At 31.0% G+C, this 27,059-nt stretch overlaps 3 protein-coding genes across 3 annotated transcripts in view; 2 read left to right on the plus strand and 1 right to left on the minus strand.

Moving 5' to 3' along the window:
- The window catches only part of LOC111033399 (inhibitory POU protein), a 32,934-nt gene extending 6,648 nt beyond the window's left edge, over window positions 1–26,286 (minus strand). The window contains exons 1-3 of the mRNA XM_022314100.1: window positions 26,137–26,286; window positions 9,104–9,163; window positions 211–489 (exon numbers count right to left, since the gene is read on the minus strand). Of these exons, the coding sequence (XP_022169792.1) occupies window positions 211–489; window positions 9,104–9,163; window positions 26,137–26,286 (489 nt within the window). The remainder of the gene's footprint in view (window positions 1–210; window positions 490–9,103; window positions 9,164–26,136) is intronic.
- LOC111033400 (sugar transporter ERD6-like 6) lies at window positions 1,849–5,449 on the plus strand. Its single transcript, XM_022314101.1, has 6 exons — window positions 1,849–1,909; window positions 2,592–2,942; window positions 3,585–3,829; window positions 3,896–4,102; window positions 4,746–4,982; window positions 5,240–5,449. Exons 1-6 carry the CDS (start codon window positions 1,849–1,851, stop codon window positions 5,447–5,449), a joined length of 1,311 nt encoding a protein of 436 aa, XP_022169793.1.
- LOC111033401 (C-Myc-binding protein homolog) lies at window positions 21,761–23,834 on the plus strand. Its single transcript, XM_022314103.1, is given in 2 exon segments — window positions 21,761–22,203; window positions 23,579–23,834. Coding segments are annotated over 2 exon segments (366 nt in total). The 5' UTR covers window positions 21,761–22,093.
- Window positions 26,287–27,059: the final 773 nt, after the last annotated feature.

Raw genomic sequence — 27,059 nt, forward strand, 5'->3', positions numbered from 1 at the left:
GGGGGGGGGGGGGGGGGGGGGGGGGGGGGGGATGAGGGTGTCATATCCTCCCTTTCGGCTTATTTGTGCCGTATAAAATATATGATAAAGCAATGAATGTGTATGTACAACGCGGTCTGAGAATAGTCAAAAATGCATATCCTTCCTTTCAAAAAAGCTGAGCGCTCCACTGCTTAAGCTTAGTTTTAACTAGTTTATAAATGTATTTACCTGGTGACCTCGATGGTTTGATTGGCTACCTGAGTGTCCACCAGACATCCCGTGATGGTGGTGGTATGACGACATAACGTCGTGCTTGAGCTGAGAGAGCGGTCCAGGCGATCCAGTGGATCCAGGCCCCAATGATCCATTGCCTTGGCCTCCACCGTTGCCATTACCAGATCCCGGCGATTGATGATTGTGATGATGGTGGTGCTTTCCCATGTCCACAGCAGCAAGCACTTCAGCTCTACTGAGTAGACCGTCATTAAGACCACCAAATAAGTCACCCTGTGGAAAAAAAATATTTAAAAAAATTAACTTTACGTGTTACAATGGTTATTTTTGTTTAACTTTAAGGAATTCAATTCACTTTTAATGAATAGAGAGAATAATTTGAGCAACGTTTTCTTTGACGCACAACATGCGGAGAAGTCAGTCAACAACTTGCCATACTTGAATATTAATGAAGAATCTCTATCCTTATATAGTCTTAAGCGGCTACGTTTTCTCACTATATGCGTGGAATAAATGCTGAACTGCGTGCAAAAGGTTTTCGTCAAGAGAAAATCATAGTGGACTTATGACGCCCAAGATAAGAAGTATGACGTTTACAGAAGACGTCGACGAGTATATAGAGTTTACTTAGTGGGGGGTTTTTTTTCGGGGTGTGCGACAAGTGCGCTGGACTTTAGAGACGAGTCGTCAATTATTTATGAGCTATCCCGTTACTCTCCCGTTATTTTATATGGTCATTGAAAAGTATGAAAAAGCATTATAAAAAATAACACGAATAACTACTATGAAAGATGGATTGATTTTAATTATAATAATGTATACAAAAGTATGAAATATATGTACGTCTAAAAGATAACATGTACATAGGTAAATAATAAACCCTTTACTTAAGGTCAAGTACCTTCTGAGCATTATTTAGTTTCATACATTCCGACATAGAACATTGATGATGTATTATTATGCATTTTGAAGCAATAATCCCATACATGAAAAATTATTTTGATTAAAGTGGTTTATTATATATGTTCATAGATTGTATCTGCTATCTTAACATTTAAATTATCTTACAAATAAAGTACGAGTATATTGAATAGATTTTCGAAAAACATTAATTTCGTGATTAAGTTAAGGCGAAAAAATCAAAATTGATTTTCTTAAAAAATACGCTTGGGATAAATAAAATCTTTTTTTGTTTGCCAATAGTATTTCCTTATATGCTTAGAAAAATTAAATAAAAAATAAAAATAAACTTATGAAGTTTCGTAAAGTACCTTGTAGAAAACATTTATTTTTGAAAAGGTTCCGTAAAAGAGGCCCCCCATCCTATATACATTTTTAATAGTCTTATCAACGTGTATTTAATTGTAGGTAAGAATTTGAAAATAATTAATTACCTATACCTATTAAAAAAAGTATTTGGCTTATTAGAACATTAAATACCTATTTATTTATTATTTATATATTATAATGCGATGGAAAAAAAAACATTTCTGGTTAATGATAATTCAGATTTAATAACTGTTATTATTTAGTTTATTTTTTATATTTATCTTTAATTTTTCATGATTTTGATTTGTGAAAAACATTAGTTTAGATTTCATTGCATGAGTATTAGTTTTTACCAAAACAATTATGTCAAAAAGCATTGTTATACAAGAGAGCGTATTACGCCAGATTATTTATACAATTTTAGGTGAGGAGTATTAGTATAAGTATTATTGTATAAAGTATTTTGTGATAAATTGCATTTCATGTGTAGTTCACTACCGAACCCATATCCCCTTTAGATTGGCCAAAGTAATTATAAATATAATTATACCTTCTCTTTCAGTATCACGTTTGCAGAGAGTAATCGTACTTTATGGTTCAAAAACCTCCATCATTATCAAAACGAATTATAATAATAATTAAATATTTATCATATTCTATAAACTTATTTTTAAAAACTACAACATACCGATGCGCGTCCAAGACATTTATTTTGGTTAGGTGTGTTGGTTAATACAAAATATTCATTAAAATGTTGTTTACTCTAGTATTTTACAGTAAATATGCCTGTTGCTTATTTTTTTCGATTATATTAAAAGTGTCAATTGGGGTATTTTGTGAATTGACTTTATTGAGTATTACATGTATTATGTGTATCGTATATGGGTAAGTACTATGCCTACTATATATCATATTGTATTATTGAGAATAGCAAAATAAATGAATACTTTATATTTATTAGTATTTAATAGCTGTGTCTAAGTGGTTTTAAGATTTTGTTTGTCTATTGATATCATGATGTACACCTATGTTACATAGGTGAGTTGTGTGCTCAAAGGATATGAAAATCGAGAATTATAAGGTTTTTTTGATTGCATATGTTTAAGTGTCCCAGTGTTCTCTGACGGTCGGCATGTGTTTGGAGTGGCGTAACGACGACGGGGAAACGGAAAACGATTGGAGTACATCGGAAAATATGTCGAAAACTCTCATATACGGAGGGGCAATCATTAGCGCCGGGCCGGCGGCGCTTATTGCGTCGATGCAGACAAAACTCAGAGAGGTGCTAATCATCGGGATGTTGTTCACCCTCTGCGGGTCAATTATTGTGCTCATGTGTTCGACCGGCGCATTGTCTACACTGATTACCGGTCGAATCCTACACGGCATGGGTGCTGGAATCGTGTGCGTCGTCGTGCCCAATTACGCAGCAGAAATCACCGAGCCCAAGTACAGAGGTCGGAACGTTAATAATATTAATTATAATAAGTCACAGTATAATGTGTTTTATGAAGTCTACATTTCATATTATCGCGCTTTACATTTTAAATATCTACGGCTCAAAGGACCACTTCGGAAAACGCTTTGAAATATTTCCGCGATTCAACCTGCAGCACTCCCGCAGGAAGGTATATTTAAAGTTTTTAAACAGATTCTGTCTTATACTTTTTTTTTTGCTTTATTTTGTCCTAGCTATTAATGTGAGCGCCCATACTGTTTCAATCAATTTATGAATGTAAATGAATATTAAATACACGTTAAAATGGAAAAAAAAATTAGGCTTTTATTGATACACTGAAATGTTTTAAAAATTATATACATATGTATATTATATACTGGATTGAATAACTGATAACGGCAAGCATAAGCTCTGCATATGCTAAATAAATAAATATAATATGTGGTTTATCGACTTCTGATAAAATAATTTGAATAAAGTTTTTTATAGTTGAAAATAAATTATCTAAGTGAAACTACGGCCTAAGAATTATAATAATAGTTTTCGTATAAATGAATTTTATTTTTAAACAATTTGTATACTAAACAAATTAATTCTAATTACTAACATTATTTCTAACAATGCTTATTGTTGTATTTAGACGTGTTAACTGGTTTGCATCCTGTATTCTTGTTAAGTGGTATGATGTTGTCACACTTTGCCGATGATTATTGCACGTATTCACATGTGAATATTGGAATAATTGTATGTATGACAATTTCAAACTTGATAGCATTATGCTTTATCGAAGACCCACCTTGTTTTCAATTGATATTTTATGAAAACTTACGAAAGAGCGAATCGGATTGTAAATCTATTGATGTATCGAGCAATAGTTGTCACAAGGTAAACAACTGCAAAAGCATAATAATAATTATGGTCTGTGGATTATTGTGATGGGTATCGTTTCAGCTTTTGAGAAACCGTGACATCGACAAAATAATAGATCTGTCTTCGATTTTCACTAAAAAACAATATTATCGACCGCTGTTGATTAACATCTGTTTAATATGTATCCAACAATTTAGAGGTAACATTTCATTGATGGATAAATTACAATGTGCGTACGGAGGAAAACTACCGTTGAGTGAAATGATATCAACTATAACTGGATTCCAAGTATTGGCATATTGTTACCGTTCATTATCATACATTATAGTTCAATAAAATGGGCAACTTTAGTATATTTTGTGGATAGGTAAATAGAGACGAAGGTTTATAACCGAACGTCAAGCTTATTATACTTATTTCCCTATTGGTTGGTAGAAACTTTCAGACATTTTATTTATTGCTCAATTGCCGGCTGGAGACTTTGCCGATCGAGCTACACCCTAACTAATAGAGCAGCAGACTATGAGTCTCTGGGCCTTTCAAAGACATCTTAATCCTGATTAGGAGTTCATACAAGAAGTTTTACGGAGTTTCAATAGGAGCTCCCTAGGCGCTTCTCTGTGTTATTAGGACACTTATATCGATTGCAGCATGGCTGTCTGTTAACTCGGGCTTTTGGGGGACGTGATATGTTCACATACAAGAAAAAATAATGTATTTTAATTTAATAATTTACTATGATAATATTTCAAATAATATAAATTTTTTGCATATTATCGTAAATTTATAGTATTCTGTCCTAACCTATTATATAAGTATGGTACTAAAAAGTACACGTCGCGAAGTATTTAAAATGTTTTATAATTTATTATCTTTTTCCAAGCATTGACTTTAAATTCTTTCTTCATATTATAATATTAATTTGTTTCAGCTCATTTCATCAATTTTTTGTTTAATAATTGTAAGTTTTTTGGGAAAGAAAAATGTATTAATCATCTCAGGACTTGGAATGACAATCACTTTAACTTTGGCGATTGCCACATTATATTATATGAAAAGTTTAGATGGATTATGGTTACCTTATTTAATCGTTATGTATATTATTTTTTATTCGATCGGATATGGTCCAATTCCGTGGATTTTAATGCCACAAATTTGCCCAAGAAAAGTAAGTTTCAAATTTAGATTTTTGTATATATTATACCTATGTAGTTTTGTTTTTAGACCATTTTCAATACATTTAAATTAAATAATATAACATATTTTAAAATAATCATTAGTTTCTCAGCTTATAATAAATTAATTACCATAGGTATTTATCAAATCAATTTGATATACTCGTGTCATAAAAATAAATAAATTTATCAATAAGAAAAAATATCACAATGATTTTTAATTTAGTTTTATTTAACTATTAATTTTTAGTCGAAATTGTGGACATCTGGCGTCACTGTAAGCCTATACGCTTTTTTGAATCTAATTATCAATCAACCATTTATCAACAATATAAGATATATGTTATACATGTCTTGCGGAGTGGACATTTTTCTATTGATTTTCACTGTTGTAAGTGCTATTGGTACAGTTTTTGCATGTATGTTCATACCAAAAATAAAAGATCGTACTCCGTCATAAAATATGTGTGTTTCATCATTTAAGATAACAGATAAAAATAAACGAATTTTCCTACATTTGTTTTATTTTACGTTAGTAGTGTTTAATTTAGAAGACTTACAAAGCTGTAAAAAGCTTTTAAAAAGGTCTTGACATGGCAAAAAAACCTCTCTACATTGTGATAAAGTTTGTGGATTTTGTACAACCATAATGTAAAAACAGTAAAAATGCACAAGACCTCCGAAAAATATGAAATATAAAATGCAAAAAAATACACACTTGACAAATAAGTTTAGATACATTAACTTTCTCAGTTCTACATATAATCTATTATATGATAAGTATATATACCACATTAACATAATTAACTATTGGATTTATATTTTATTTAATGTTATATTATATGTTGCATATTAAAATCAGTAATAAATATGATAAATATTGATAATTATGAAATTACATTTTTCATACATATTATATTATTATAAAATCAATTAATAATATTAAAATGTATAAACCTTAAATAAGTAAAATAAGTACCTATGAACATTTGATAATATTTTCTAGATTCTGTGCAATTTCCTTGCTTTTCTATCCTTGGTGAAAGCTTATGTGGTATAATTATTAGAGATATATCAATTCAGAAAAGGTTTATATAAGTTGTTAAAGGTTTACTTCTTACCATAATGTTTTTAAATTTCAATAAAAAAATCGTCAGTCGACAACATGAGTTACAATTTGGATATATCAGCGTTTATATATTCTAATGTCTTAAATCCAAAAATTATAAGTAATCAAAAACAAAGAAATTTTTCATATTATCGTGATGGTAGTTCGTAAAATTATCACATTTCATAATAAATCTAAATTTTTTAATAATGGAACGGTCGACATAAGATCTAGAACCATTCCCTCCATTTCCTCTAAATGTTTATTTCAATAACAAAAAATAAAAATATAATGGTACCTGTACAACTAATAACATCTCATTCTGTTAAAATAATATGTGTAAAATGTGTACATGTACCTACAACAGTTCATGTTCAAATTGTTCATCCAAATTATTTTTAAAAAATCATCATCATTGATACGATAGGTTTTAAAGAAAAAAAATATTGTTGATTCAAAGTTGGAATATATTAAATTTACTTTAATGATGAGTAAGTTCTTGTATACTGACCGAGGCGATAAATATTTTGGAATAACCCTTGCTGTTGCCAGTTGGGATGTCAGGTGTTTATTAATATTCGCCTCTTCGACCCCGCACCGATTACATCACGAGATGGTCCCCTTGCAAACTGAGCGCATAACGAGAAAATTATATGTTACCATAAATCGTAACTTATATACGAGGTAAACCGCAACGACCTTCTGGATACCATTGGAACAATGGTAAAATTATTATAAATTATTACATAATTGCAACACACCTTCACAATATTAAGGGCTTCTGATTTTGATCTGACGGGTGCACTGTGTTATTAATTTTCGCTAAGGTATGTATTGTTTTGATTTTAATACCAACGTCTAACGTCTAAAATTGATGGAAATGGTTTTATTTCAAATACTTTTTGGGTAACTTTGTAACATAGGTATATGTATAATACGTACAAATGTATAATAAACCGTCAATCGGCATCGATCGGACTCGAATGTGTGGCAAAGTTGAGTTGTGTAGGGTAAAAGCGTGGCGACGAGCGCTATTCATGAAATATTTATGATTTACTGGATCGTACTTTTTTTACCTCAGCGATCGGTCTTAAAGAAAAGTGGTTTATAAACAACTACACATATATCATCACCTCGATTTTGTATAGATGTGCAATAGTCACCACTTGTGGTGTAATTTTATTATTGAAATTACTTTTACTCGTGGAAATATTTTATCAGAGAATTATAGGTATATATGAAACGTTGATTACTGTAAAATATACTATGCTGTTTTATAATATTTAATTATTTCTCCACAGCATACTTGGTAAATGTGTATATTTATTTCTGATGAATTTTGCTGATAGTGAGAATAATAGAATGATAGTTATAACTCATATTAATAGTTTTCTTTTTATAACGTCCAATTATATGATTATTAATAGTGCATATTGATATTGAAATCAAACATCAAACAGCATTACATTTTTAACGATTTGATCATGTATAATTAATTCATACAAACAAAAATGTGTTTAATTTAATTTGGACGGTTTTTTTTTTACTGTAGAACTTTCGTATTTGTATAGCATTTCAGTGAACACTAAAATATATAGTTTATATATATTCTTTAGGTTTTATAATAGTTTCATCGATGTATGGAATTACAAATAAATATAAAGTATAATTTATAATTTTATTTTTTAAGTAGGTACACATACTGTCCGTATTAAGGTATAAATTTAGATGTATAAAATTATATTGCTATTTACTATTTTAGAATAATAGGTTCGCTCTTTATTCTAGTTTTAATATTTTTAAGAACTTTTCAATCAATATGGGTGTAGACATTTTAATTAATTAATTGGTTCTGTGTGTTTGTAGTTTGTAAACGTGCTTATATGCATATATGTTGTTGGCGCATAGTAGTCAGTGCTCAGTTGAGTTCAATACTTCAACGCAAAGAAATCCCAAGAGGAGATTTATGAATCCGTCCTTGTGTAATCGGACTAACGAATGTGAATCGTATATAGTGCTATTTAGACATTATCTCCGGTGTGCTCAATATATAGAGGAGCTTTCCGAAACGTTTTCTCTTGGTATTAAGGCATCGGCGAAATTCTGCCTCACGTATCCGGCATAGTTAGTAGATGTTCAGAATAGAGGGGGTGGATACGACCGGGGGCTCATTTATTATTTACCGGAGCCGCGAACGGGACGGTTTTAAGGCCGCTTGTGTGTTCTCTACCCCGGCCGTCGCTCGGTCCACCGAATAAAGTCCTTTTAATTCCTGTTCCCGAAGCCACTTTGCAACGACGAAAACCAAAAAGCCTTGCATTTCGTTGATGATTTTTAGTTTATAGTCTTCGTCCTCCCTCGTTTTTACTCTCGGGAGTTTTGTTCTCACTCGAGGGACTTTTTTTTAATGTGTCGGCTAAATTGTTTCGTCTTTGCAGCAAGAATGAGAGAATTTAAAAAAATAAAATAAAAATGTTAAAAAAAAAATAAAGAAAAAAAGACACCCTCGACTGAGCGAAGAAAGAAAAAATACGGTTCTTATTAATGTTCACTTTAATACAATACTGTCTGCAACGTTTAGGACCGCTTTTAACAAAAATAAGGAAAAACTTTCTCAACAAGTGCTAAGTCGATTATATAAAACTCGCCTTTCTTGACAACTGAAAGAATAAACCTCATCTAACGATTCTTGACAAACTGATGTAGGTAGGTTGATAGGTATTTAATAAAACTGTAATTACAAAATACAATTTGAATTTATTGTATTGAGAAATTGATTTTTTGATTCGGTAAAAGGTACCTACACATTTCTTATACACGTTTACCTTTCAACGTCTATCTACCTATATAAGAAGTAATATGATAGAGGTAAACGCTAAATGCTACACATGATGTTATCTAAACAGTCTACATATTTAATATTTAGTACGATTATCGAAGCGGTTTCATGAATAATTTCTAAGAAATTAAGATATAGTACATAAAGCTGTTATAAAGAAAACGTACATTGTGTCGTGGAGACCAGGTGTTGCACATGAACGAGGACGCATCCTCTAGGATCCGGCTCTGAAAATACGAAAACTATGGTTAGATTTGTAGAAATACTAGGATGAGATTTATAAAAACCTAAAATCTTTGTATACATAAATATATTTTTTTAATTATGTGATTTACATATAATAGATACATGAACATATTTTACATATTATGCGGGACCTTCAAAAACACAAACTAATGATTGAGATATTTTCAACATGCTGTCATTAATATGTTTTATTATGTTCTGTTTTTGAATTATTCATTTTTTTGAGTATGATTTGCTTGATATGTTGTTATTTTTAACAGTTAACCACACAATTTATATTAGGTATATAAACATCCACTTCAAAATAATTTATAATCATTAAATAGTTGTCATTAATATATTAAGTACAACGGTAATTTGTACATCAAAATATTAAGTAAACCATTTTGGAAAATATCTTATGAGAATGTTATGTACAATATTGTGTATGTATTTTATATGTTATAAAACGAGTTTACAATAAGTAATGGTGTTCTCTTTACCATAAAATATATACATGTTATTACACAGAAATTAATGACTTAACAAATGTTTTCATTTTGTGTTAAAAAAATAATCTATTAATCTAAAATAGATACTCGAATATAGTATAGAATGACATTATACTTATAGCTGCATGTTATTAAATGCCACTCGTTGGTATATAAGTAGACATTGACATAAATCTATATACGGTTCATTCGTGTTGTTATCGCAGAAACGCGTTTGTAAAAATCTTAAATATTCAATGCTTATTTCGGTAAATAAGAAAAAAAAATTTGTAATTACGGGCGTTTAAATACAACCGCGGTATAATCGCAAGCGAAGATTATTTAATTCGAGTTTTTAAACTCGTAACGACCGCACAAGTTTATCGTTTTTTTCTTTTTCCGTCGTTGTTGTCGACTGATTGGTGTATTTCGATATCATTCACCTGTGGCGGGTAAAACGTTGCGGCATTTAATCTCAAAAAATAAACCTGCACAGAGGTAGGTACACACCTACGCCTGCAACCGTAATATTCTGTTTGGACGCAAAGAAGCCGCGTGCGGATGATGCCCACGCCGTACAACAATATCGTAATATAGAAGTTGTTTACGCATTATATTATTTACGTTTAAAACACAAAGACCGCAAAAGTTTTACAACTACATATATTTATAATAGGTGCATATATATATATATTTATCGTACTCGGCTAAATTGTGCATAAATCAAACGTACGGTGACACGAAAAGGGGTTTCGGTGTTATAGTGGTAGTTTCTACGTACATATATATATATATATGCACATAATATGGAGGCGGCGGCTGGATTCGCGTCACGTGTCATTTTCCCACTTGGAACGTCGAGCTTCGGAGATGTGATAATCACTCGCACGTGTGTTGCATTACGCGCGCACTCGTTACGCGCACGGGGCCGGGGACGAGGGAGACTTCGCTTTTCGAAATTCGGTTAGTACTTGACAGACGGTCGCATACGCAAAATAATTACCACAGCCCGCCGGCCGTAATACTATATCTATATATGTATACATGTATATATGACGTTATTATATGCGTGGGTATTATGATATATACGTGCGATGCACTGTTTTGACACAGCAGTTGCGCGTCGTTATTACTTTGGCGAGGTAAAATAAAAACGAAAAAAACTTTTGCGTCCACTTATAATAATATTATATATATATATATATATATACGTATAAACATTATTATACTGAACGAGGAGGGAAAACGTACAAAATTAAAAAATCCTAAGTAATTAATGTAATTGCGTCAATTAGTACCTATGTATATAATATGCGAGTGTGTGTGTGTGTGTGTGTGTGTGTGTGTGTGTGTGTGTGTGTAATATCAAACGCACCTGCATCGTGTTTTTATAGTTTTCCATCATAATAATATTATCATCAATTTCTCAATTACAAAAATATGTGTTCAGACACGAGCATATCATGATTATGTCTATTTGCAAATTGGACCAGTTTTAGACGACCCAAATGATTCATAATATGGGTATGAATTTGTAAAAAATAACATAACAACATTAAAACGCCAACTTTTAATGGAATATCAGAAATAATAATAATAATGGCGTGAAATGATAGCTTATATATAACTTCAGGTAGTAATAACAATAATGATAATAATAATAATAATCATTATATATTATAAGTACTGTAAGGATTTTAGAAATTAATGAAGATTTAGATTTTTGGTTTAAAACTTTTGTACAGTATAGAGTATATAGTGCATGCAGAATAGCTTATTTTTCTTTTATTGATTTGAATTTTTATTTAATCTCGTAAATCGTAATTGAAATACATGCATATCTTACACTATATAATATGTTTTCTGAGATAACGATGTACCGCTTATACATACTATACGATATATTTTTTTATAATTAGGTATCAAGTTTCAAATTTTTTAATAGTCACAACTAAAAAGATGGAATGAATGTAAAAGATGTAAGGAATGTCTTGTATCATTCCATTGAGAATACAATAATTTTCGTCTACCTGAATTGAAATTTATTAAACATAAAATGAAAACTAGATAATTGTTGGGTGTATTATATTTTAATGTATATACGTGAATAATAAATTGTAAGCACATTTAAAATACCTATATGTATATTATTTACAAACATTTGATAATATTTCAGTAAACATATTTTATATTTTATAGGACTACGCCGATTATTATCATATACATAATATGTAACGTTTAAAATGAAAAAAAGATTATTTCAATTTAAAATGTAAAAAATATATAAATAGAAATATGTTAAATTTAAATATTTCTTATACATATACTATTACCCTAGAACTTTGCGTGTAATAAACACCAAACAATAGAGTTTGTCAATATTACGAGGGTTATTTCAGTTATACGCAGCAGGTTACAGGTAAAAAAAAACCGATCAATAATAAATTAATGACCGCAACCCATGTATCAGTCGACAGTACAGTTAAAATAATAGATGTCTGTATAGCCAGGACATAACGGTTAAAAGAAAAAAAAATATTGTCTCGTGCACAGTTCACTGTATATTTATTATAATTTATGAGTTTAAAACCAAAATACTGCAGGTAACATAGAATCGTATATAATAATATAGTCAATAATTGCTATTTAATGAAATCCGAATGACAATTCTGACTACCTGATCTAACTCCTTGATCGTGTACAAAATAAGGTTTTATTTATTTGATTTCTATAATGCATACAACATTATTATTATTATTTCATACTTTTTATATGAACAAAGGTTTTAACATGGGTATTATTTTTTTGCCAAGATACACCGTATACGATAATATTTTAATAATATAGACAATAATACAGATGCCTACACGGCTGCACCTATAGACTATATTATAGTCACCTAAAACGTAGTTATATTACACTGCAGTATTTCACATAAAATATGTAATGTTATCAAAAATATTTTTTCTGTGTATTAAATGTTTATTCAGTTATTTTGAACCAGAAAATGAAATTATTACTGTGACGATTGTTGCTTTATGCATTAGGTGTATAACAATAATTGTCTTATGTTTGTAAAGCAGTAACACTCTAACATTATAAACTATGTATATTTTTAGAATAGTCAATTTTATAATATAAAGTTCATGTCAGCCTTACTAAATATTATGTTAAACAATGTTGTTTTCAAGCAAACATTTGAAATGATAATAATTGATTACAATGTTGGTTATTTGAAAATGTCCTATAGGTATAATGTGCAGTACGGCTTAATATAATTTCCACATGCATTGTGAAAAACGAATTAATTTTCACTATGCGAACACTAAATGTTGTACATAAGTGCTAAAAGCATATAAATATTATTATTTGTGCTTGTATTTAGGTACTAAAATTGCTTATTAAAGTTTTTTTTTTTTTTTGACAGTTTTTAATAAATATAGATTAATTATAGGTATATACATATAGTAAAGAATTTCGCACGAGAACACTTTGCAACGATTGATGTTTCCTATAAGAAAAAACTAACTTTAAGTAGGTACCTACGCTATTTATTCTTATCGACTGTACCCAATGACAGACCTATGGTGGTGAATATATGGTTGGACTGCGAGGGAAGCCGATTCATTATTGAATGTACGCCACACAAATATTTGTTTATACATTTCTTTATAACAATATCCATAGGATTTATGCACGTGGGCGGTATATTATGTGTCTAGGTTCTGGAGAAGTATTTGACCTTGCTCCCCCTAGATCCATCCCAGACTGCATCACTAAACTTAAACCGCTTAAAAATCACGTGGTTACGTTCTATAAATGCGTTTCCGGAACAGTAAAAGATCATGTATGGTGCGTAAAACAATATTTTAAGTCCTAATTAAATCGTTGATGGTTTTTGCAGAACCACCGCGGTACCTATATTCATTAAATATAATGTATATATATATATATATATGACTGAGTAAAAGGTGGTAGAATTTTTTATTCGTCCGCGGGCCGTAAAACGGTATTTTCGGGGTTTATCACACCAGCTGGAATACGGATTTGGTATACGGTCAAATAATTGCGCATAATTGGACGGTATAATAGCATCGCTCTCACAGACGTTTGTTACTTAAATGGAGATTTATTCCGCGGACGGGTAGACGGTATTTATACATGGCGGGTGGTTCGGGGTAAAGATGTATATATAATATAAAGCGAGGCCTTTGCAAGGGGAGACGGATTCAATCGTAGCAGTACAGCCGAAGGAGAGAGATACGACGGGGGCGATTAATAAATTATTTAAGCGCCACCGCCAACGACATCAATCACTCTTTAGCGGCGAAGTGAGGTAGGGCCGTGGCCGAGGGGAGAGGAAACACCGGCGGTAATTTGACGTTATTGGCCTTACCGGGTCCGTTTATTTCTTACGACTTTTTATTTATTATTCCGCGGCACTTTACAGTTTATATACTCTTGTCGCCCGCAGCGCACAAGATTATTATTTATATACACGCGAAGATATGGCTCCTTCGCATCCGCCGTCGACAGATGACATACAGCGAGTGACGCGTGTCACGGCCCGGATTCATTTTTGTCGGAAAGTCTTGAGAGGAGAGAGCAAAAAATAAAAAATAAAACCACGTTGTACGGGTGATCAAATTTGATTAATTTTATAGCTGTGCAGATTGCGTAATGAGACACCTGCCGGCTGCATTAGCTGCAGGCGCACGTCTGCAGTGACGTGGATTGGAATAAAATGAGAATTAATGTGAATGAATATTCTGTTAGGTATAAACATTGATTTTTAGTTAAATATTTATTTACATATAAAAGCATATTATTCATGTTTATAAAATGTAAATCTATGTGGCTGTGTCCTATATTATATTATAATAATCAAATATCAAAACTTTCAAGGTGAATCTCTATTTTTAATAATTTACAACGTATCATAAAGACAATTATACATACCTACAAATAAATACCTAGCTGTACCTTCTGATATATCCACAAAAAAATCTTCTTATTACTTTTAGGTCAGAGCCGTATTTTTCCAAAATTGTGGAGGGAGCATGTTACTATTAGGAATCATTTTACAAGCCTTAATAAAATGATATTAAATAAAATTATTGTTGTGATTATAAAATATATTCAGCTGATCATATGCTATGTTCAAGTAAAATAACAGGAACTACCCCCATCATAGATATGCCATCGATCATACGCATCATACCTATATAAATAAATTGTTGTGTATAATATTAGGTACTCATATATTTGAATTGAGTGAGACACGAAAGTGAAGGTTTAGCTTTTTTTTTTAAAAATATTTTACTTTAGGGTATATAGGCTATATAGCCCTAATCAGTTAGATATTAAGATCTTCAGATACACATTTGTTTTCATCCATCTTCTAAACTTATTCCAATCCAAGCAGTGTGGCTAATATACAATCACAATTTAGGCCAGTGGAGGCTCGTGTATATACGTGCACTTATGCACTTGCATTATATCTACCCGAACTCAAGAATAATTGAAAACATAATTAATCATAATAATATAATCATAAGTACTAGTAGGGTTCTAAATATTATGTCTTTAAGTGTAAAAATATAGAAATTCAGAAGTCGAAAACAATGTAATATTTGGATTGGGTTATTTCGAAGGGCAAACGGTAATGCACACAATCACTGTACATATTTGTGCAGCGTACAAATTAAAACAAGTCAAAACACGCAACACGCGTTATAATGGAATTTATGTGCACATTCGTTTCTGTAAACATAACCAACTAAATTGTTTTCAGCGATTTCGCTCGTTTATCATATTCCGATTATCGGCTGATAATGTTCGTAAACAATGAATAAAAATATTTATATTATACTGGCTATATTTTTTTGGGGTTGTGCACTACTTCAAAAAACCCAAGTGTCGCCACTGTACAGATAGGTAGTCAGGTAGATACTTACTAAAAAAAAAAAAAATATAATATGTATACCTATGTAATACAGTTTTAGAATCTAAGTACATTATCTCAGTACTTGTGTGAATGAAAAGAGTGAAAACGTGTATGGAACCAGCCCCGCAGTTCGACTTGTAGCGTGGTAACTCGTTATAGGTATATGTATACACTATGTATAGGATTATGTATATAGTATAAAATAGATATATATATATATAGGTTATTAGGTAATATATACTATATAGTGTAATAAACAATGTGGATACATGAACTTTTAATCAATAAATATAAAGTTATGTGAAAATTGTTCGTATACAAATCAAATCTTCAGCGGTGTTGTTTGTAGGTATATATATATATATACACACTCGTTAATAATGTAATATATTATTATATACCTATATTATACCTAAGGGCCTGCAGCGGTCACTTAGTACGATTGAGTTTCGCGGGCTACTGCAGCAGTGATCCAAGCCTAGTCTCATACCTATATTCGAGTCTTATCTAAATATATAATATTAATATTATATACCTTTTACAGACACGCATATAATAATATTTATGTATATGTAGACGTGATGCCCACGTATATTCTCTTGTACCTATCTAATACAATAATAGAGTGTATCATGCGCGGATACACGTGCTGTACTATATTATGTCATATTGGTGTGCGTGTATACTGCATAAATTGCAGTGGTCATCGTATATATGTATATGGGATAGGACGACCTTCTTCTCTGCATATATATACCTCTATATTATATTGTATTGGTGTGCACGTGTACCTTCCAACTATATATATATACGCCTGTGTATAAATGTTGTATAATAAATAGATGCTGCAGTAATAATGTTACGGCCGTGAGATCGGACGGGCTCGCATAACAACACCGGTGGCCGATATAAAAAAATACGTTTTACACTCGTTGAACGGAAAAAAAAAAAATCGACGACCGGATAACCGACTACTATCACGGAGCACTCGCCGGACCGTTGCAAGTACATAAACTACATGTATTATATATATAGAGTCGGGGCATGTATGTATTTATATAAATTATATATATATATATATACAAGGAGAAATAATATAATATAGCACGTGGTTATCTCGAACCAGTCGAACCACCACCTTGGCACGTGTATATATATATATGCATACACCCACCTATATATATATATATATATATATATATATATGTACGAGGGGTAGGTATATGTATAGAAGCTTAAATGTTACATATATATATATAATATATATATATTATACAGTATGCACACCGCAGCGTGCGTTTATCTCGTTTAATAAATTGGAAACCCAACTCGGGGGCACACGTGCGGAATACCAAAAACCGTTTATACGTACGCGGATGAGCGGCGCGTCTCGTCCGCATAAATTCCGCATCGAAACGTCTATATATTACTGTATACACCTCCCCTCACCAAATACACTCGCCGCCGACAAAACCGTGTTAGCCCACCCAGGCACCCTTTTATTATCATATATATATTATATATATATAACTGTACACATATTATGTATGCAGACGTATATTAGAGTGCGCACATGTAATACACTATATTATACGTATACCGCAACCGTGACGTCTTCGTTTACCGCGGTCGTAGTCTTCGGACGTCGTCGCGGGCCGCGTATACATTAAAAGCGGCCGACCGATGCGGTGTCTTGCATTCCGGTCACGGAAACCAATTCTCGGGCGCGTACCATTCGGACGAGCGGGTGGGCGCGAGGGGAGGGTGCGTGCGCGCGCGCGCGCGCGCGTGAAACGCCGCCGATAGACGCGCGGCGCGCCGTTACGCCGAAAACTGTATAATATTAATAATAATGCGTATAGTCGGCGGCGGCGACGGCGGTTAGCCGGGTGAGTGGGGGTGGAGCGCCGATGGACCAATTGACGAGCGGCGCGCGTGGGACCGACTCTCCGTCATCGATCTCGGGCGCCATTTGCTGCCCGGCGCCCGCCCGTCCGCCCGCCGTCCGACCGCCGCCGTCCGTCCGGCCGTCGTCCGCTATCGGCGGCGGCGGCGGAGACTCATCGTGCTGCCGAACACGGCGACGTGACGTTTTTATCGGGACGCCGCAAATTGATCGTTGCGTACGCAACCGGCGGTTTAACGTAAGTGCCCCGTACGCGGCCCCGGCGTCCCGCGCGCACTGCATCGTTGTACGCAATAATCTATGGATATATTATTAACCGCGCGGGTAATCCATTTAACGTAAGACACTCATATTGTTTCAACAACTATTTAAATTAAACGTTTTATTTTAATAATATTATATTATAAAATACTGTACCTAACACTTTTCTAAAAAATAAACTTAATATTTTTTAGCTTTACCTATCGTTGTATTTTATTTTGATTACTTTTTCGAATTTAATTCCTTATTCCAAAGCAGATTTTTTTTTAGAGTACTTCCAAGTATAATATATACTTTATAAAAATCCATTTTTTGACGATTGATTTATAATTTATAAGTATTTAAAATACATAGATGAGCCGCTGAATGGAGTGGTACAATATAGGTATACCTTCGCAAAATGTTGGTCCACTATACTCTGCAGCGCATATCTAAACTATTTATATACTTACCTATACAGGCTATAAGTGTATACAACAAATAAACTACTTCTCTAAAATTTGATTTTTATATAGATTGAAATACTCATATTCTGTTACAGAGTAATTTTAAATTAAAAATTAATCTTTATGCTATCATTCAAAAGAATAAATACTTAAAAAATTATAATGCAACACCTTAAAATTGTTTAGAACAAATATTTTGGAAAAAATATTTATTTTTTTTGGGGGGGGGGGGCAAATGAAATGTACGTGCTCTCTATATACACGTGTCTCTCTGTGTACCACATTAATTAAATTAATTTTACGACCATAGGTACTTATACTTGCCTAATATTTTTGTAATGTTTATAATTTATAAAAATATTTTTTATAACAAATAGTAAATATAAACATACACGAATGATGACTGTACAAATATGATATTTATATAGACTATAGAGGTACCTATTATGTCACTGCAGCAGTGCAGCTGTCATTCATGAGTCGTATAAATATTACAGTTCATATCATCCCTGCACATGCATCGTTGTCAATACTATAAACACGTGTATCATTTGTATACATATATATATATTATAATCTATTAATCTATACTACATAATATTAAAATAATATATAATATATTATTAAAGTATCTAGCCGTATTATATAGGGACCATGTACGTTCGTATATAATTATATATTGTTTAAACTTAAAAAGCTACGCTGATGACAACTCGTGCCCACGATTTAAGATAAACCAACTATACATATCTTAAATCATACTTCTGCCTAAATTCGATACTTATACCTAGTGCAGGATTTCTCAAGGTTGATCAAAATGCAGGACAACCTAACCTACTGCAGTTATTCTCACAAAAAAGTTGATGTTATTAATTTATTAAAAGTTAAAACACAACAATGTTTTTTGAACAAACTGCATGTAGGCACTTACATTACAAAATATAAATAAGAATCGTTTAAAAATATAAATACATGTAAGTACGAACTGTAAAAGTTAAATCTATTTATTATTTAATATTTAAAAAAATATATAATATGTAGATACCCATACTTATCAAGTAATTACATATATTAATATATTAAAAAATTAATTGTATTCCTGCCTTATTCATTGCTCTACGAAATATCGTTAGATATGCCTATAGCTATATATATTATATACGTACCCAATTGATTTTCGGTGAATAATATTGCTCTAATTTTATCTTACCCATAATTTGGTACCTATAGGTACATGTTAATGAGAGTAATTATATTATATACTATATATATGTATTACATACTATGTATAATAAATGGAATAACTAGGAAAATATATATTAGGTAGGTACAAGTGTTCATTGTACAACAAAACTGTATCTATAACTAAAAGTCTAAACATAAAGGTGGTGAATAATATATATTGAATAACTAAATGTGCCATATGTTGTACCTACCTATTCAATATTTCAATTTATTAACTCTTGTTGCAGTACCTATGTATAGTACTTTTCGGAAATTTTCAGTGTTTGTAAATTAAATTCTTGGATTCGTTTTTTTTAAATAAACGTCATAGCGTTGTTATACTGAAAATTACAAATGGCACCTGAGAAAATATAAAGACCCCTTCTAAAGTCCTTCCCTAGGGGGACTCATCATAAAGTTTGAGTTACACATTTACACAACATATTTAGGTACTGTTAAAAAGTTTTTAATGTCACTGCAGGCCACTGCATGTATGAGATGCATGAATAGTCGACATTTATAACACGGTAAACTGATATACAACTCGACTTTATATATGTAGGTATAGTAGGTTTAACGACCTGATATAATATACCTATATTGATTATAGTAAAGTCGTGTAATAGATAGGTAGGTACTAGGTATATAATATTATAAATATATATTATTTTGTCTATTAAGGATATATACCTATATTGTGGAGATAACTACCTATGTTAAATGTATAATAACAGTAAATAAATTTCCAATTGCCGGGCAATCAATACACACGCGAGTTATCTGGAACTTGAACTTTCAAATGATATATTTTCAAATAATATGACGTGCTCTACTGCTCTATACACATTCTACCACACAATAGGTATGTGGATGCGACATACTATCACACTTATTATATCTACCCATTGTGACATACCCACCTATTTAGCTATATATGTGATCATTTTCGTACCTTATTAATGTCTGTTTCTGAAGAAACAATAGTCATACTAAAAAAATCTCGTTTGAAAAATAAAAAAAATGATTGTTTTCTATAAAATAAAATAAAAATTACGGTTTCAATGAAACTTTTATAAGTCGCAAGTACCCACCACGCAGCTTTAAAATAATTAACTTAATTTATTTACGATTATAAGTATCACTTCCAGTTTATTATATATTTACGAGTCGTAAATCGGAAATAGTACCGGTGTTTATAAGCATTTGGACTTTATATAGGTATCTCTATAATTATGCTTGCAAATAGTTTCCACAAACACCGCAATGTTTATTACTTATTCCAATAGATTTATTTTTAATTCTGACTTTTACAAATTATTTTATTATCCTTTTACTATACCTATATACTTGGATGGCCGTATTCATTTATTTTTATTTTCATAGAGATGTTATGAAATTTTTATGTCTGATTATTTAAAAAATAGAAGTATATAAGTAATAAACTAATTCAGCTGTAATATCACCTGCCTAGGTAACATAACATTTTGATACATAATTAAGCTCAGAAAAGTTGGGAAAAACTTGACTTTTCTTATTTCTTCAATAATTTGGTTAAAAATATTAAAATAATTTTCTTTCGCTACCTATCTATTGTTTTTATTTTACCTAATTATTCGAAGTCAATAAAAACAATGTTTTTAGTATAAATATAGATTTAATATATTCCAATATTATTTTAAGTACAGAAAAAATTATAAAATATTTTTGAATTTTAAATTCACATTATATGAATATACTTAGGTAAATATACATAGGTATTTAATATTACCTATAGCGAACGGAAAACTTTACGTCCCCTCGAACGTTATAATAATATAGATATAGCGAAGAACATATGTAACATGGTATAGGTATATTGTTGATGTATGTGTTGGTTTGTACAAGTAGGGTCGAAATCGATAAACGAATATACGAACGAAAGTTCACAAATAAATACAAACTTTTCGTGTATATATTTTATACTCTCCTATATACCGCGCCGAACAGAAATACTCGTTTAACTTATCTTCACTCTCATAAAAGTCGTATAACATTTGATATTATTTCTGTTAAATCTATTTATGATTTTGTAAATGTCTTATATTTTCTGGTTTGATTTTATTAAAAGCAATAACCATGGGAATTATATTTAATATAGGTACTATATACAATACATATAACATCGTAAACATTCGACATTCAATGATACACTTTATGTGAATCTTATTGATAATAGTATAACAAATATTTTAAACGCTCCGGCTAGACTATTTGAGATCAACAATAAATATTGTTTTTTATTATGGCTGAAAATTATTATACTGAACGGCAAGTATGTACCGCAACTACCTATGCAATAAATTATCATTATATAATAATAACTGGGAGGTTGGTCAAAAGGGTAATACTTTTGATTCCTAAAAGAAGATCAAGATTACAGAATTATCTATAGCATAATTACTAACCCTATTGCATAAGTTTTTCTAATTTACGTTAATAACGAAACATTACCTAATAATAAAAATACACATTTTCTTCTTTAAAAGTTTACAATATCCCTTATGGGACGTAAATCAGCTAGAGTTAAGTATTTAACTATGCACCTATAACAAATTGACCGAAATTAATTTTTTTTCTCTAAGTCTAAAATACAAACATCGTGCCACCCAATTAGTAAAATGACTGAAGAATATACAAATTATTTAGAAAAAACTGGTGTTATTGCTAAGCTAACTGATGTTTTAAAGCTATTGTACGAAATGGATGAAAAACCAGTTGATCCTCTCGAGTATTTATAACACATTTTCTTATTAAATATATATTAAGTTTATTGTTCATTAAACATTAATTTTTATTAATGACAAAATTATGTTGTTTAATGTTATTTTATTTATAATATTCTATCAAATATTTAAATAATTATAGTATAAAGTATACATTAGTACTTTATTATTATTTATTTATAATAAATTATAAAAAAAAGTATAATAGGTACCTACCATAGACAATAACTACTATAAAGTTTAAATAGTTTCTAAATTACTTGATATCAATATAACTTACATTAGTTTGTTTTAATTAATTTGTGTGGGGTGAAAACTGAAAGTATGTATACATTTTTTATTTATTCTAATTAACTTTTACCCGAATGTGGTTCAAACTTCAAATATGAAAACTGACCATTGGAACTTATTTAATACTTATATTAATTGTTATACCTCTTAAATTATGTAAACTTTGTTAGGTTAAATTATTGTAAATCCTACCATACTTTGGCCGCTTAAACAATGAGGCAAGGAAAGTTTCAAAAAAAAAAATAATATAAATAAAGTAAATACTTTACATATATGTGTTGATATTTTCTAATCAATAGTTAATTTAATTTATTTAAATAACGTTTACCTATATAAACAATATACATGTAGGTACTATAAGATTGTAATATTTTACTCATTAAATATAAGTATTTTACTAATAATAGTTAATAGGGTCTTATGATGTATGATTGTAATTTGTAATATAGCTAGGAAATGATATTATAATATAGTCTTAGGCAATAATATTATACGATTTTTCAGGTTATCACATTTTCCAGTCTTAAAATTATTAAATTGTTCAAGCAGTACTTTTAAAAGTTGTATTTAAATAAAGTTTTGGTTTTCCATTTGAGATCGAAAACAACAACTCAGCTTAGAATCTTGATGATTTTTTAATAAAATATGATACACTTAAGTCTGTGTTTTAATTGTAATACATATTAATAATAAAAATACTCCACCACCACTTTACTATGATAAAAGCATATTATGTTAAAAGCAAACGTATTCGGGTATTCCCTGCTATCGCTAATTGTTGTGACTGTGTATTTCACTATATCGATATAATATAGGTATAATATATGTAGGTATGTACGTAATAATATGTTAAATGTATTTTAACTTTTAAATTATTTTATTGATTTTTACACACACTCAAACGTCATTCACCATATATTATAATGTTCTTAATTTTCCACACATATACTTATACCTACAGTAAAATATTAACCTTTTAACATCTACAGTTGAGAATAATTTAGATACATAGTTAAAAAGTAAATTTTACAAATTAAAATGCAATGTCATATAAATGCCACTAAAACATTAAAAAATATACATATATAGATTTATACGTACGAATATGACTGAAGTTATCCCAGAAAAAGAAGAGTTAAAAATGTTGCAAGGAGAATATGATACTGTTATGCAAGAGATTGCCGTACTTCAACAAGAAATCATGAATATGACAAACAAGCTAAACGAATTAGATACAAATGAAAGTGATAATACCGTATAAATGAATCTCAAAGAAAATACTGTTATTGACGTGACCAATGATATGGAAATGCAAGGAAATGTTGAAAAAAATAATGAAAAATAGACTTTAATTTTTATTATTTTTGTATCTTTTATGATAACCTAATGTTTTTTTAAATAAGAAATATAATAAAATATACATTCATAAAAATATTTAAAATACTATAGTATTTAAATATCTTTATTCTTTGGCTTCCGACATCGAAATGACTACGCTATAAAATTATGTTATTTACTTTTTGTATGTTAGGTAGTATTGAGTGTTCATTTTTTTTCTATAGTTTGGTACCTATGTACATAGGTTATAGATACATGGTACACGTGTAAAAAACATAAACATAAAAAAATATTAATTATTTAAAAATAAACAACAATCTATAGTTATTATATTATATCTTGGTGATTAAATTGAGTTTTTGAGGAGAAAAATTGTACTTCCTTGGAGTGAAATCCTAATCTTAAATCTCAAATTTTATTTATTCCTCTTCAAGAGGTATATATGTTATGCAGATTTTATGGCACAATAAATAAATCTATGAATAATGTACACAAATAAATAAGAACATATTTAAATGCTTTAAACCTTTTTTCATACCTTATTTAAAACTTGAAATAACTCAACAAGTATCATTCTAGTTAATATTTTATTGATGAATTGATTATAGTATATGAACTATAATATGGCTAATAGGATACTTTGTATTTTGTAACGTTCACTTTAAGAAATTAACTTTATGTTCGATATTTTCTATGAATATTATGAGCGCATGTCCTTGTGGCATAAAAATATAACTATAATATTACTATATTGGTTTCACAATGATGGGTATTACTTTTAGCAGAAAAAATTGTTCTAATACAATATACATATATAGATCTATATGTCAACTGGGAAATTATTGCTCGGTAGTAAATCAATCATGAAACGTATTTTTGAAATGTGTTTTTCTTACTGTGGGTTAAAAAATCCCATTTCAAAAGAACTAGTAGTTGTGAAGACATTAATTGTAAATCATATTCGTGTTTCTAATCTATGTCTTAACCCTTTTTCAAATGAATATAATAATTTATTATTATGCATAAAAGTGGATAGCACCGATGGGAATGAATCTGTTTGAGTATACTTATTTGTAATTCATTATTCATCAACTGTAGTTCCTATTACTTCACCAGCTGAATTGAAAGTATGAGATTTTAGATAAGACAAACGATTATTGGTTTAGAGTGCTATAAATTACAATCAGGTAGCTCATATGAAGAATGCAATAGTTACCTATACTGATGATTACATATTTTTTATATAATATTGATTTTATTTTATTCTTAAGAATTTATAATCCAGCAATAATTGTTTGACTTATCTTATTAGGTAGATCAAAGACATTATCCAATTGTGGGTTTTATTTAATAATTATGCATTTGTGATAACGCATATAATAGATTAATTTAATCATTTTAAATAATTCTTAAGTAAATTATTTGATATAAATCTGTTATCACTAACTTATTGTCTAATAAAAAATATTCGTCATAATGCGAATAACTAGAGATAAAGTAAAAGTTCCTCGTATATCATGCATTGATTAACCAATATTTTTTTTTTAGTTAGTTATTAATTATTTATGACAAAAATGTTCTAAATGTTAACATTAGAAACTCATCATCTTCCATGAAATTATATAAAATATGAATAGAGGTAAGTATAGGTACATCATATTTAAAAAGTAATACATTATCTGCAAATACATTAATACTTATTATATACTAATATTTATAAACATATTAACATAATAAACATATTAGGTATTTATAAACGCCTACAATAATTATACTTAATCTATCACAATTCTAATTTTCAATGGACTATAGGTTCATTCATTAAAATGTCTCAATATGATAATAATCTTTGTTTATGATTAATAAGCCGTAATATAGCTTTAAGTTTTGAACAAAAAAACACTCCATAGATATGGTTAATGATACGTATTATATTTTGTTCTACATTCTTTGAGAATAATTGGTATGTGATGATATATGATATAATATATCTTTAAATACGATACATATTACATAACATTATGACATACCTTTATGTAATAATATGCGTTTTTTTGCACATCTGCAGTTTTATAATCTGTGTGAATAATATGAATTGATAAAGAATTTACCAACTATTAACTACATAAGTGAAAATACGATTACCATACCAATAATTAGGTATACCTTCAATCGTTCACACATAACAACACGAAATAGCCGAAAAATAATTAATCCCAAACTGCTGGAGACTCGTGCAGCGACGGGATTGATGTATTATGTATTAATAATAATTATAAAAAAAGAAAAACACGATTATTTCGACTTACCGACGGGTTGGCCATACATCTGCGCATCGGGTCCGCAGAATTCCGGTACGTCGGCGAGTACCGGCCGGGAAAACACGGTCCGGTGGCTGTGATGGGCAACGGCGGTTTGCCGGCCATCATTTTTTCCGATCCATACATCATGGTCATCATACCATTTGCGGCAATGCAGTCGCACGCGACGACGCGTTATTCCAATATCAAACGGTTATTGGTGAGCGGAGAGGGTGCGAAACCAGGCAAGAACCTGTGTATATTATGTACAGGCCCTGTGACAAGAACACGTGCGATTTTTTATCGTCGTTTTTGAAAAAAAGTTTAATTTTTCTATCGAAATGTGTCGTGACAGTACAACGGTATAATATGATACGTTATCCGTAACCCATTATCGTACACTTCTGGTTAATCGGTGACATCTTAATGAAGATGTATTAGAAAAATTACTATCGGAGCGTATACACCTATTATCACGGGAATATATAGGCGGGTCGTGGTTTGAGCACACCGACCACGTGACGAGCGAACAGTGGCGAAAGATCGGCTCGGAGCGTGTGCAAAACGTCCGTGTGTAGGCGTGTGTGTGCGTATTCGCATGTGTACCCAATAACCGCGACCGATGTATCGCTCGTATCGCCCGACGGTCTGCGCGTCCGGCGGCACTGTGTGTGTGCGTCGGCCGCGGCGGCGGCATCCGTGGTCGTCGCCGTCGGTGTCGCCGTCGGCGGCCGTCGTGCCGTGGGTTGGATCGTCGCGTCGTGGGGCGGGCGCGCGTGCGCCGCTGCGTCTCGGCGGTGACGCCATGGCGCCGCGCGCTCGCCTGGCCCCGGCCCGGAAGAGCGCACGCGTCGACCCGCCGCACCAGACACCGCCGCCGCCTCGCCGACAGCCGGGGTCAAAACGTAAATATGATTTCGGCGTGCCCGCGC

Source organism: Myzus persicae, unplaced genomic scaffold (genome assembly GCF_001856785.1).
Source record: "Myzus persicae strain clone G006 unplaced genomic scaffold, MPER_G0061.0, whole genome shotgun sequence".
Taxonomy (NCBI): domain Eukaryota; kingdom Metazoa; phylum Arthropoda; class Insecta; order Hemiptera; family Aphididae; genus Myzus; species Myzus persicae.